The 13768-nt window shown below is 53.8% G+C and overlaps 1 protein-coding gene across 1 annotated transcript in view; it reads left to right on the forward strand.

The window, feature by feature from the left end:
- Positions 1-1730: 1730 nt before the first annotated feature.
- Positions 1731-13768, forward strand: part of LOC100588242 (protein Daple) — a 79421-nt gene continuing 67383 nt past the window's right edge. The window contains exons 1-5 of the mRNA XM_030802277.1: positions 1731-1825; positions 3275-3349; positions 4819-4970; positions 5282-5315; positions 5829-5928. Coding sequence (XP_030658137.1) covers positions 1731-1825; positions 3275-3349; positions 4819-4970; positions 5282-5315; positions 5829-5928 — 456 coding nt within the window. The remainder of the gene's footprint in view (positions 1826-3274; positions 3350-4818; positions 4971-5281; positions 5316-5828; positions 5929-13768) is intronic.

Here is a 13768-nt window from a genome sequence, read left to right on the forward strand (position 1 = left end):
ATCAGAGCTAAGTGGCATAGATCGTCAGCCATTCAGCACCATCACTCTGGCTCTCATTCGCGTGAACTGTCATCTTCACAGCAGGCCTCAGGCTGAGAGCTCCGCTATGGAAGAGTAAGCTCATTTCTTAGCCTGCCACACAGGAATGGGTTGAAGGGCCCCCGTGACACCCATGCCCTGTCCCTGGCAACTGATGCTGCCAGCCCTCAGTGGCCACTGCCACCCGCTCCTCCTGAGAAAAGCTCAGGGCAGACAGTCTGAGGTGGGATGAGCTTGTTTGTTCAGGTGGGGATGCTTTTTCATGGCTTCTGTTTTTCTTTATTTTTTCTTTCTTCAAGACCAGTGTCTCAGTGGACACAGGGTGAGAGCCGCTTTGTGGCAGTGGAGGGCAGCGTTGCTCGGGTGGGTGTGAAGTGGCTGGTCTGCCCACCCGGAGCAGTTCTTCACGATGCTCTGGGGCCAGCCCCGCTTTCCCAGGTCTGGGTGGCCGAGGCTGTGGCAGTCACTTTGGGATATTAACCTCAGGGGCTTGGCAGTGAGCATCTCGGCAGTGTGAACTGAGGGACAGACATCCTTTCCTACCTCGGCAGGCCGGGGTGTCGTGGGCAGCCAGCTGGAGGCTGAGCCAACACTGGGCTTACCTGGGGGTGCATGGCACCCATGGGAGGGCACCATCCAGGGGACTCCTGGGCCTCCCCACAGACAGCACCAACCACTCTTCCGCATCTCTGCTCTCTGCCTCTGCTGCCAGGTGGGTCTCAGGATGCCCAGCTGCAGGCTTCCCGGCATTCCTTCTCACCTCTGCGTTCATGCAGGAAATGTTTGTTTAGAGCCTCCCTGTGCCCCACCAGGGCTGTGTTCCCACCTACGGGCTCTCCAGAGACAGCGGTGGATAAAAGCCCCTTGCAACCTTGACTGTGGTTCCTGGAGGGCAGGGGTCCTATCTGCTTCCATTCACCATCACGCCCTGGCTCCCAGCACATGCCATGAGGGGACGGGGGCTCAGTAAACACTTGTTGGGTGAGTGAATGAACACATGAGTGGATATAAAATCCAGGCAGTCATGAGTGTGCAAAGCACAGAAGATGGCGACCAAGGTCGGGGAGCAGGAGCAGACTGCGCCCCCACCACCAGCCAGACATGCATACGCCCTTGTGAGGAGCACCTGGGTGTTTCAGGAGGCACTGAGCTCACAGGAGAGAAGCCTGGCCTGTGGTTGTCACCCTGTCCTGGGGGCAGCAGCGGGAGTGACAAGTGTGGCCTTTCCTGGCCGCCACAGCCTAAAGGGTGCTCTGCACCTCCCAGCTCCTCAGGTCTCCTCTGCAGATACATTTGGGCTGCTGGCAGTTGGCTGACTGGGTTCAAGCCTCTTCTCCTGTGAACTCGCGGGGCTGGAAGGTCTGCATTTCCAGCCCCAGCCTCATCACTTCTAGTGATGTGACCCCAGGGCACATCCTTACTGTCTGTATCTCAGTTTATTCCTCTGTAAAATGGGCACAGTTAAGGCACCTGCCCCATTGAATGCAAGAAGATGCATGCCAGCTGGAAAGGGTCAGATCAGAAGGAGACATTTGCGCCCCCCCCCCCCCCGCCCTGAGGAGCCTCGCACAGGGAAGGTGCTCCAGGCATGGACAGGGTTGAGTCTCCCCTCATCTCGTAGCTTGGGCTAGAAGAGTCCACTTGCTGCCGAGGCAGGGCTGGCACAGACTGCCATCCTGCTTGGCTTGGGCATGGGAACAGCTGGTGAGGGTGCTTTTATTTGCCTGAAGTGTGGGCTCTCGGCTGGCCCTGCGGTGAAGCCAGAGCAGCTGGTCTGCCTTGCCTCGTGAGCAGGTGCCAGGGCCGGTCTGTGCGCCTGCCCTTCCCTACTTCCCCGAAAACGCTCTTTGATTCCACTGCCCACCCCCCTCTTCCCCACCTCACCCACATCTGAAGAAAAGCTTCCCTACTTAAAGGAAAAAAGGAAGAAAAAGCTTCATCTGATTTGATTTGATTTTTTTTTGGAGTCCTCAGGTCGGAGCCTCACACAGCAGGGGTCCAGCTGGTCTAATTGAAGGGCATTGTTTCTGTCCCAGTCCTTTAGATTCAGGCTGTTCACACAGCCTGTCTCTCTCTCCCACATGCGCACACGCACACACACACACACACGCACGCTAACCCTGGGGCCAGTGGCCCTTCATTAGCTCATTTGACAAATGATGGCTGAGCCCTGCTGTGTGCCAGGCCCTGGGAGAGCCCTGGGGACCGAGACGTCCAGATCGCCACCCTCAGGAGCCCACAGCCTAGGAAGGAGACTCAAAGAGTAAGGCTGGTTTAGCAGAGGAAGCTCAGTCCGTAGCTTCGTAACTAGTGGAGAGAGTTCCTGGTGTTTTGCCCACATCCCCTCGGCATGTTGTATACCACATACGTGTTACCGCTCCTGTCCCATTGGGCTCCGTGAGGGAGTGTCACCACATCTTCATTCTTGGCTCTGACAGGCACCATTGACCGATCTTGGCCCTCTTTGTGTCTAAGCCCAGATCTGGCCTCAGAATCCTTCTCAACACAGAGCTCTAGGTAACCACTACCAGTCATCTGTGCCTGGGACCCAGGCTTAAACTGCCACTGGGATCACAGTGAGTTACTTGTGTGAGAGCTCCTTGTGCTTCCTGAGGCTTCGGAATGAGCCTGACCGCAGAGACCACTGCAGACGCTGCCAGACTGTTGGAATGGCCTCAGAGGTCAGCTGGGCCACCCCAGGCTCCGTGCTCAGCAGGACTGCACAGCCTGTTCTGGCTGCAACCTCTTGCCCCTGGCTGTTCCCTCTGCCTGAGATTCTCCAATTCCACCCGTCCGCCTGGCTCACACCCTCCCTACACTGGCGTTTTGCTCAGCTGACGATTCATCAAGGGCCCTCTTTGACCACCTGTCCGTAAGAGCTATGTTTTCTGTCACTTCCTCCTATGTTCCTTTATTTTGCTTCTTAACACACACATGTGACATATATTTACCTCTTTAGCCCTCTCATTTACTGCAATATCCCAAGCAATCAAAAATACCTGTTGATCAAATGGACCTTGCATTAGAAGATACCTGGTGGACTTAACCCTGCTACTGCCGGCCAGAGTTAGGATGAGAGGTAATAGACAGTGTGTCTAGCCGAGCTCCTGGTTTATGCAGCATGCTGATTTATTGCTGTTTGAAATACAGTGTTCTTTGCACTGTAGATGGGGGAGGGTGCGTTTAGTTGGAGGTCCCAAAGCCTCTGTTCTCACCAGACCCTTCCTCCCCGCAGCCAGTTCCATTTAGCCAGCAGCTGGCAGGCATCTGCTGTGGGCCACAGTGTGCAGAGCCCTGGGGGGATTCAGAGGTGAGCATGTTCCAGCATCTGCCCCGGGGACCCTGAGGATCTCAGTTCCCTGTGTGGGACTCAGGTGGGGACACGAGAGAGGGGCCTGGGAGCACTGATTGCTGAGGAAGTGATCATTGCCGGTGGAGGGGTCTGAGGAAGGCTTTGGGTAGGGAAGGCATTGCAGGCGAGTGTTGCCGGACAGAGAGGATTTTGTCAGGTGCGGGTGGGCAGGGGACCGGCTGGGCTGCCAGGTCACCTCCAACCCCTGCCCACCCCCCAACTTGTACAGCTGTTGCAGTCGATAACATCTTTTGAGATTTTCACTTCCTGCCGAGATATTAGTCATTAGAAACTTGTCATTTCTGAACCTTCCTCCTCCCCGGCTTTTCAACTGTGTCCCGATGTGCCCTCCCCCAGTTTCCTGCTATAGAATACATTCTTGGTGATAGAATAGAGAGTTTCTTGCTCTCTAGATGAAGTCTGATCTTTTGCTGCAAACTCATGTAACGAAAAGTGACCGGTTTGCACGAAATGTCTGCTCTACTGTCTGTTTCCTCCAGAAAGCTTTTTTGGAGGGGCGAGTGGGGGCTAAGGAGGGGTAATTACAGTCTTACTTATCCATGCTGGAGAGTCGTGGTTCCCGTGTGTGTAGAATTTCTCCTTCTCTTCATCCTTTGCCATTTGCCCAGCACAAGTTCTGCTTGGCCCCAGGCAGATGTCACTGATGAACCGTGGCACACTTGCTCCCGGGGCCAGACCTGCCCCTAATGTTCTCAGCGTAGCGTCCAAGCCAGCCCCTGTGAGTCCAGACCACCATAGGGCACTGGTATCGTGTGTGTTTTTCTTGGCCCTCCTGAGACCAGAGGGAGAAGAGAGAAGGTGGCCCCAGCAGATGTCCCGGCTCAGTTCTTCCTCCTTGGTCCTGAGCCCGGGGGCTGGGAAGGGTTTGTGTGTTCCTGGGGATTTCTAGAATGGACCCCGCTCCTTGCACACACGGGTAGCTGGAACCGTCTTACTTTATGGGCTGACTGTGGTGACTGTGGCTTCGTGTGTTTGCCCCCTGCAGAGCTGCCCTGTGTTGAAGCAAGAGGGAGGACAGTGTGTCGCCCCTGAGCATGTTGAGAGCATGGTGCCCAGCAAAACCTGACAGTGTAGGAAAGGCCTCAGGTTCAGCCAACACCTCCAGGGGCCTGATTTCATGCCAGGCACAGGCTTGATTGTCGCTAGGTTAAGTGATGCCTGCCTGCCCGGCCACCTGCCTTTCTGGCCACCTGGCAGGGGTTGACGCTGAGGCCCAGCAGCAACATGGTGGTGGAGCTGGCAGAGGGGACTCCAAAGCTGCTGCTGTCACCGTTTAGATACGTGCAGATGGGGCTGGGTCCAGAGTTCTGTGCACATCTGGTTCTCAGTTGTCCTTCATCGTGGGACTGTAGCCGGAGACACAAGGTGGGGGCACCTTCTGTGTCTTCCTTTTCCTTTATTCCTAGCCCTCCCTGCACTAACACATGCCCCCCAACCGCTGCCATCTACCTGGATGGCACCTGCTCCTCGTTCTTTCCCATTTCAGCTTCCGGCCACCTCCTCCTTGGAGCTTTTCTGGATTCCCTGCTCTCCTTTGCTCCCAGTGCCCCCAGCTCAGGTGCCTGCCATCCCTCTGTTAGGGTGCCAGACTTGCTGGTGGGATTTGCTGGTGGGATCAGGCTGTGAGCTCCCCAGGACAGGGCCTGGCCCTGTAGCAAACACCCTGGGCCCCCTCACTGTCCCCCATCCCACAGGCTTTGTCCTCCTTGTCTGTCTTTGTTTCCTGGCTCTGAGGGCAGCAGTCTTGGCTTCATACCCTCCACCTCCCCACTGGCATGCCATCAGACACCCAGCAGGTGCCCAGGAAATGTGGCATAAATGAGAGAGGGAATGGCTGCCCTTCTCCAAGGAGCTCTCCCTGCCCTCCAGATGCCTGCCCTGGGACACTGGACAAGGAGGCCTGGTCAGTTGGGAGTGCTGGTGCCCCTTGTGCTGTGGTGCTCGTGCCTTGAGGCCTGGGCTCAGGTTGGGGCATGGGGTGGGGGGCTGGTTGCCCCCACCGCCTGCCTTTCCCACCCTCACGGGTCCCGCCAGGCTGGGGTGGTCTGGGCTGCCATCTACCGCTGGAGGCTCCTGGGTGCCCTCCACCATCCTGCTCCGACTCGTGCCTGGGAGTGAGGTGGCATTGTCAGGCCACCGGGGGAGGGCTGCCAGGGTGTGGTGTGGCCCCAGCCCTGCCCTGGCTTAAGTGCCTGCAGGCCTGGGTGGGTGAGCGGTGGAGTGGGACATGGGACAGTGTGGGCAGGCGCCACGTTCCCCCAGCCCAGCTACTTGCTGGGACGAGGAAGGCCTTGCTTCTGCTGAGCTAGGGAGGGTGTGCCCAGGACAGATAGGTGCCCACCCAGGAAATCAGCTAGAGCCACCCCTGACTGGAGGGTGCGGGAGGCAGTCTTGGTCCCAGTCTGTGACTCCACAGGCTCCTCGGGACCAAGATTGTGGTCTTGGTCTGTGCTGTACTCCTGCCGCCGCCGGCCTCTGTACTCCTGCCGCCGCCGGCCTCTGTACTCCTGCCACCGGTGGGTGAGGCCGGCTGGGCCTGGACAGCACATGGCTCCTCCCGTGGGACCCCTACACTCTGGCTGGGGGGGTCATGGCCGTCCCAGCCCACCCTGCATGCATACCGTAGTTGCCTCTGGCCACACTTTCTCGGCCCCTTTCTTGCTTATCCATCAGCAGAACTACTGACTTTTCCATCCATCAGCAAAAATACTGACTTTGCCAAGAAACTTAAAAAAAAAAAGGACTCTACCACCACCAAGTCACAGTCATACGATCCCTCGCAGCCATAAAATCAGGGCCCTTGTATCAACTCCTAGCACTGGAGCACTGATGCTGTCGTTTTAGCTGGGGGGCGGGGGGGTGGCAGGAGGGGGACTTAGGCACAGAGGACAGGGCAGCCCAGAACCGCTGCAGATGCTGTCCTGTGGGGACAGGGCCCTGCTCTCCATCCCTAGCCTAATCCTTGAGGTCCTTCTGCCTCACCCCAAACACACACCTTAGGGCATAGCATGCACCCCGCAGACACCGCTGAGTGGATACAAGCTTCTTGGTGTGGCATAAGGAGCCCTAGGGCGGAGTCCAAGGAGACCTGGGTTTCCAGACCTGAATGTGGGGCTACGCCTCTGTCATTTTTTGCTCCGGGCCTCAGTTTCCTGACTCTATGGATAATCTTGATGGCTCTTTTGGTTTTAAAATGCAGATTCTCAGCATCCCTCTGCTGTTGGGGTCTGTATGCATGGATGTGTCCACCTGCTGACCCGCCTTCCCCTCCCCCACCATCCACACCTGTGGTTGCCACGGCATCACTGCAGCAGGTCATTCCGAAAGCCCAATGCACAGACCAGGCTTGCATTCCTCTTGTAAAATCGTTCCTGAACTACCGTTTATGGGCAGAGGTTCTCTTCCAAGAAGTCGAATGTTGTGTCCTGCCCATGTTTCTGGGGCTGCCCCCCGCCCCCTTCTTTGGCTCAGGGGCTCAGAACAGGCCCTTCCTGGCATCAGATAAGACAAGTCTGCCCACAGAGCAATCCAGGGCATCACACAGCCCTAAAGGGAAGGTGGCAGGCACTCCTGGGGGTACTTGAAACGTCCTTCGGTTCCCTCCCCGCCGGGTTCCCTGAGTTCTTCTGGACGCGTGGGCACTTGCCTGCTGGTGAGAGCTGGCAGCTGAGTTAACGCCATAAAGATGTGCTGTGCCTCTCTTGCCAGCAGCGTCTCCTTTTCCAGCCCCTCCCTTCCCCCTTCTGAAGGAGACTGAAGTCCTTTAGAGACTGTGGAGTCCTGATCCTGGTACAGATGAGGGTGTGGCTCAGAGAGGGACTGTGACTTGCCTGAGGCCACACAGCAGGTTACAGGCAGAGGCAGGAGTTAGTGGCTCTGCCCTCACCCGGTGGTGTTTGAGATTCCAGGTGCTCCTTCCCAGCGCTTCTCCTCCTGGGTCAGCTCAAAGGAAATATTTGTTTTCCTTTCTGTGAACAAAGAACCCACTTAGGTTTGTTTCTGTGAACGCAGCCACAAGGACAGGCAGTTAGGAGGTGTTCCGTGGGAGGCGGTTTTCTGATGACGTGGTAGCCTCGGCCGGGCCGAGTTGGTCGCTGGGTACAGAGACACGGGTGGCCTTGTTAGGGGAGCCGGCGCTCCTGGGCTTGTGCAGATTGCAGTTGGTTTCAGGCCCTGGGGATCCCAGGATTAATCAAAATGAGGTGGAACAGATGGATTGAATCTATCAGCAGCTTTACATGACAGCCTCGTAACATAAAAGCACTTCATTGCCACTCGTTTTGCCAGGACTCCCCGCCCCGAAGAGGGACTGGGTGGAGAGGAGAGCCTCTTGTGCAGATGGAGTTACGAGCATGTGGGCCCGGGCTTTGTGCAGGCAGTGAGGACAAACCACTGCTTGGGTTTTCCTCTCAGTGGCTATGTTAGAAAGTGTGCTGTGTTCCAGAGGTAAAAAAAGAAAAATAATAATGAATAAAAAATAAGAAAATTGGCCGGGTGTGGTGGCTCACACCTGGGATCCCAGCACTTTGGGAGGCCGAGGCAGGTGGGTTACCTGAGGTCAGGATCCCAGCACTTTGGGAGGCCGAGGCAGGTGGGTCACCTGAGGTCAGGAGTTCAAGACCAGCCTGGCCAATATGAGGAAACCCCGTCTCTACAAAAATACGAAAATTAGCCGGACATGACGGCGGGCGCCTGTAATCCCAGCTACTTGGGAAGCTGAGGCGGGAGAATTGCTTGAACCCAGGAGGTGGAGGTTGCAGTGAGCCGAGATCGCACCATTGCACTCCAGCCTGGTGACAGAACAAGACTCCATCTCAAAAAGAAAAGAAAAGAAAAAAAAATTGTACTCCAGCTGTAGTTAGCAGCCCAGCCCAGAAAGTGTTGGTTTTGGGGTCAAGTCCCTGTTGCCCTCTGATGGGGTGACACCGTGGCGGGTGTGATTGGCTGGGGTTGGGCCACAGGCTGTGTCGTGAATCATTATTGAAGGTTTGGGGCAGGCCTGTGCTGTAGAAAGTGCCCTGGCTTCGGGCATCAGGTGATGAAGACGGTGTCTATGAGGAAAGCACTCCAGGCCTGAGGTTCCAACCGTGGTCTTGCTCCGGACCCTGCTGGCAAACGATCGGCGACATTGTGCTGCGGCTCTTCCTTCCCACTGGAAATGCTCATAATTCTTGTCCTGGCCACCTCGCATGAATGTCAGGGAGGAAGGAGGAGAAAGGAGATGGAACCGCTTCACCGTCTGGTGTTTCTGGTAACAGAGCCTGGGGTTGGCTGGTTGCCAGTGCCAGGTCGCCAGGTGGTTTTTTGTTTTGGCCATCAAGTTGTTGCGGTACATTCAGGGGCTGCTTCTGGCCAAATCCAGGAAGAGGTTGTGAGATGTGTCCTGTGGAGAGTTAATCAGTGGCATGAGCGTGGACGTTCCAACACCTGCAAAGGAGATCTGTGGAATATCTCTCCTGACTACAGGGTTTTCTTGGGGGCCCTCAAAAAGCATCCCACCTGCCTGAAGCACAGCCAGCACCGTGCCGTTTCTAGAAGTGTTAAATCGATGCAGGGTTTCGACACCTCTCCTAGAGCACTGGACTAGACATTGGGAACACTGGAATACGTGTGGGGTCTTTCCTGTCTGAAGTCACTTCTGTAGTTTAGGAATTTAAAATTCATTTAGTTTTGCTTAGTTTGCTCATAAAACTATTGCATTTGGGATTTTACAGTTGGAAAGCATGGTGTATTCCAACCAGCATTACCAGTTCACTTTGGAATGTTTTTAAAAATCTACATTCAATCTTCCACTTATACAAGTTCTAATGGAAAATTCTAAAACAAATTCGAAGCTTTTTTTCCCACTCTGAAATGTTTTTAACTTTTGTTAGCAGCTACGGGCTGTGAATCTTAAGGAATATGGTGTCAGATTTTCCAGGTTTCAAGGCACAGGAATTAGCAGAGAAACCACCCTCATTGCAGTGATAGAGCAGAACAGTCGGTTTTCAGATCTTGGTTCCCTTGTCAACATGGAGGAGACAGAGAAGACACCTCCTCCACAAAAGAGGTTTTTAAAAACTGTGTACTCAATATATATTTTGAGGAATATTTTCTGATTTAATTTTCCCAACTGTCACTATTAGCAGCTTTTTGCCACTTCGGAGTGGGGAGTTGATTGACATGGCACAGTGTAGAAAGTGCCACAGAAGGGGGCTAATGAAGCATTAGGAGTTCGGGGGAGAAAAAAATCATCAGGCATCAGGTGGCTGCCTAGAGGAGGGGGCGTTTTAGCTGAGCTTTGGAGGGCGAGTAGGGTCTGGCAGGTGGTAATCTGGTGGTGATGGGGCTGTGGGAGGAAGGGCACCCTCGTGGGAAGTGCAGAGAGTGTAGATAGTTCAGTTTGATGCTCAGGGTAACCGAAGGGTTGACTTGCTGCCCACACTTAGCAGTTAATACATTTCCTGGCTCTGTCCCTCACGTGTCAGACTCCTAAGCATTCTCTACAGCCCAGCTCAGAAGCTGCCTCCTCTGGGAAGCCGTCCCAGACTTGCTTGGGCAGTTTGGCAGTACTCCCTGTGCTGTGCTGCCACTGTCTACCTCCCTCCCAGACAGGATGAGAGTTCTCAGCTCGCTGCAAGGTGTACACAGTGCGTGTCTTCTGAATATCTGAACCCCAGACCAGACCTAAAGGTGTAGAAAATGCCCTGGCTTTGGGCACCAGGGAAGACGGTGTCTAAAGGTGTGCTGGGTGCGCCTGCGAAGCCGACGTCACTCATGCTTCTGCTGTTTCAGTCTTGACTGTTAGCGTGTGTGGGTCAACAGCGGCATTCTTTGTGGTTTTGCTTTGGCTGTGTGGAAGGCTCTCTTTGCTGTTTGGACCATCTTGGTCTCCTTGGCAACCGTGAGCGTCACCTTCATCCTGGATGCCTGTGCCGGGCATTCGTCTTAACTTTTCTGGGATTTCCCTCTCATTTACTCTGCATTAGCAGCTCCCATTCATAGCCACATGAGGGGCATCCCATGGGCCTAAATGCTTGGCTTTCGGTAGCATTTATTCTTCCTTCCTGGTAAAATATCAAGCTGCGAGATTCAGTTTCATTTAGAAGGAGAAAAATAATTCTTCCCATTTCTTTGTGAAATCATTGTTCTTGGTCCAACCGTCCTAGTGTTTTCAGTGGATACTGAAGCCAACCTCTGCCACATGCATAGAATGGTGTTTCCACCTGAATCTTTCCAAGGACTGTAAAGTTTCTCCCACCTGCAGAGAAAAGGACCTTTTTGTTGGAGCAGGCACAGAGGTTGAGACGGCCCTGGCAGGATGTTAAGTCTTTTCAGGAGGCCATTACTTTGCCTCAGGTGTTGAGTGGGCCTTTTCTGGGACCTCTGAGGCTCTGTCTTCACAGGGCTTGTACCCTGAGAGTCAGCCTTTCGCCCAGGACCCCGTCCCCCTTCACTGGTTACAGACCCCTTGGGTGCTCCTGGCTCCCATCCGTTCTTCCCAATCAAGAGGCTTTGCTTCTCCTGATGAGAAGATGCTTGAAGGTGCAGCTTGCTTTTTGTGGCTATTATTTAAAATGGCAATCTACTTCATTCCTTATCTTGGATAGTTGGTGAATTGTCTCAGAGGAAAGAGTGAATATAGATATATAGATATAGATACAGATACGTGGTTTTTTCTTTCTTGTTTTTTATTTTTTATTTTTATTTTTTTTAGACCGTCTCGCTCTGTTGCCGAGGTTGGAGGGCAGTGGCGCAATCTCGGCTCACTGCAATCTCTGCGTCCCGGGTTCAAGCAATTCTCCTGCCTCAGCCTCCCAAGTAGCTGGGATTACAGGCACATGCCACTGTGCCTGGCTAGTTTTTGTATTTTTAGTAGAGATGGGGCATTGCCATGTTGGCCAGGCTGGTCTTGAACTCCTGACCTCAGGTGACCCACCCACCTAGGCCTCCCAAAGTGCTGGGATTACAGGCATAAGCCACCATGCCCAGCCCTGTGTGTGTGTGTGTGTGTGTGTGTGTGTGTGTGTGTGTGTGTGTTTTCAGTGGGTCTGTCATACTCACAGCTGAAATACCTAGTAAATAGATGCCTCTGACTATATGGTCTCTGTGAGAACCTTTACAGAATATTTAGAAAATGCTGGGGTAACTTGCTCTTGTCCTAATCACTCTAATAAAGAAAATTCTGTCATTTTAGTGTAATATATTTCCTTTGAGGTTTTGTTTTCTTTTTTCAACATCCATTTCCTACTGTACGTACAATTATGTATCTTTTTACACCTTTGAGCACTCTTTGCTGCCTTCCTAAATGGGATGAGTGGCCATAGCGTCCTGAACCATTCCCCAGCATGGATGAGTGGCCATAGCATCCTGAACCATTCCCCAGCGTTAGGTTGCATCAAGACTGTTAGAGTGCTGTTCTCTAATCTCACACCTCTTTCATGCTTCCATTTGAAGTTTTGGGGAGGATTAGGGCCTTTAATAGTCTGTGGTTGACAGATTGCATAGTAGATAGTTGACTCAAGTTGGGGTCTACATACCTGTTCTCAGAGGAGGGCTAAGGATGTCATTTAAGGTACTTGAGCTGAGTACCTTGTTGCCAAACCAAGGGAGGAGGTCCCAAAAGAAAGCACAGGCTCAGTTCAGGGCTTCCAAGACATTGAGCCCGTGGTGAACATGGTTGAGTGGATGCACTATTTCTAAGTCCCAGATAGAGACTGGCTGAAAAGCAATGAGGTGGCCTGTGCCCCTAACAGTTTAATGGCCTCAACTGGACAAAACAGAAAATGAGTTTCATCTACAAGCCCCAGGAGCCATACAGGGTCGTGTGGGGCGTGAGGGACCACCATAGGTGGAGAAGGGAGGCGCTTAGGCCCCTTTCCTTGGGTCCTTCCCAGCCCAGTCCTTTCCCGTCCTGATGCCTACCTGCTTCATGGGCTCCAGACACCTGCCTGCCACTCATTCTGTCCTGCCTCTCAGGAGGGCAGAAGCCCCAGCAAAGTGAAACCTGCCTGGGAGGGGTGAGGGGTGAGGGAGTTGGAGGAGAGGAGGAGAACACTTAGGCTGGAAGGGACCGTAGGGTGCCTGTGGCCTCCTGGAGCCAGCAGTGACAAGTGCTTAACATCAGACCATTGGCCTGGACACTGGTCTTGTTTGCAGTGGCCCCACCACCCAGCATGGGCGTCACTCCCTAACCAGGCGCCTCTACGATCTGATGTCGTCCTCCCCCGTCAGAGCTTCATAGCCTATGAAGCCTGGAGTGGGACACCTGTATCCTGTGTTTTGGGGACAGTCCCGATTTCTCAACAAGTACATTCATGTTTGTCCCCAGCAGGTTCAAATAGAATCAGCTTTCTCTTTGGTTCTGTTCTTAGAACTCTACGCCTGTGACCTTGGAAAGCCACTGCTACAGGCCTTGAGATGCAGCATGCTCTGGGCCACCCTCAGTTTGCTTCCTGTGATCTGGGTCGGGAGCTGGGAATGGAGGCTTGTTGACACCGTGTGCAGACACAACTGCTGCCCCTACCACCTTCCTGCCGGGGTGACAAATGCTTCCTGAGGGGGTCCTGGCCCACCCCAACCCTCCCCCATTGGGTGACTGCTAAGAGCCTAGATTTTATTTTATTTTTATTTTATTTTATTTTATTTTATTATTTTTTTTGAGACAGAGTCTCACTGTGTTGCCCAGGCTGGAGTGCAGTGGTGCCATCTCGGCTCATTGCAAGCTCCGCCTCCTGAGTTCACGCCATTCTCCTGCCTCAGCCTCTCCGAGTAGCTGGGACTACAGGCGCCCGCCACCATGCCCGGCTAATTTTTTTGTATTTTTAGTGGAGACGGGGTTTCACCGTGGTCTTGATCTCCTGACCTCGTGATCCGCCCGCCTCGGCCTCCCAAAGTGCTGGGATTACAAGTGTGAGCCACCGCGCCCGGCCGGAGCCTAGATTTTAGATTTGAGGCCAGGGTAGTGTCAGGTGGGTGGGCCCTCTCTCCTTTTGACATTACAAAGTGCTTTTCAGCCTTGCTCTCCCCCAACCCCTGGGGACTCCAGTGGCCCCTGCAGTATCCAAAACACAAATGCACCTGCCTCTGACCCTTTGTTCATTGACTTTTCTTTTGGTTTGTTTAAAGCACTTAATTGGCCGAGGAGTCATTCCAGGATGCAGTTGAAAAGCAAGTCATTTATGAAAAGCAAAATCTTATTTTAGGATCCGACAGCAAACCTAAAGGAGAAGTGGGGAGGAGTGGGGAAGAGTGCAATCTACCCTGGATTGCGATGCCGCACCCCCACCATGAGCTCTGCGGAAGCGGGTTCCCTTGGAGGGCCGTGCACCAAGCCTGACCCTCTTCTTCCCTGTCCATCAGACCACAGGACCAGTG

The sequence above is a fragment of the Nomascus leucogenys genome, chromosome 22a (assembly GCF_006542625.1).
Source record: "Nomascus leucogenys isolate Asia chromosome 22a, Asia_NLE_v1, whole genome shotgun sequence".
Taxonomy (NCBI): domain Eukaryota; kingdom Metazoa; phylum Chordata; class Mammalia; order Primates; family Hylobatidae; genus Nomascus; species Nomascus leucogenys.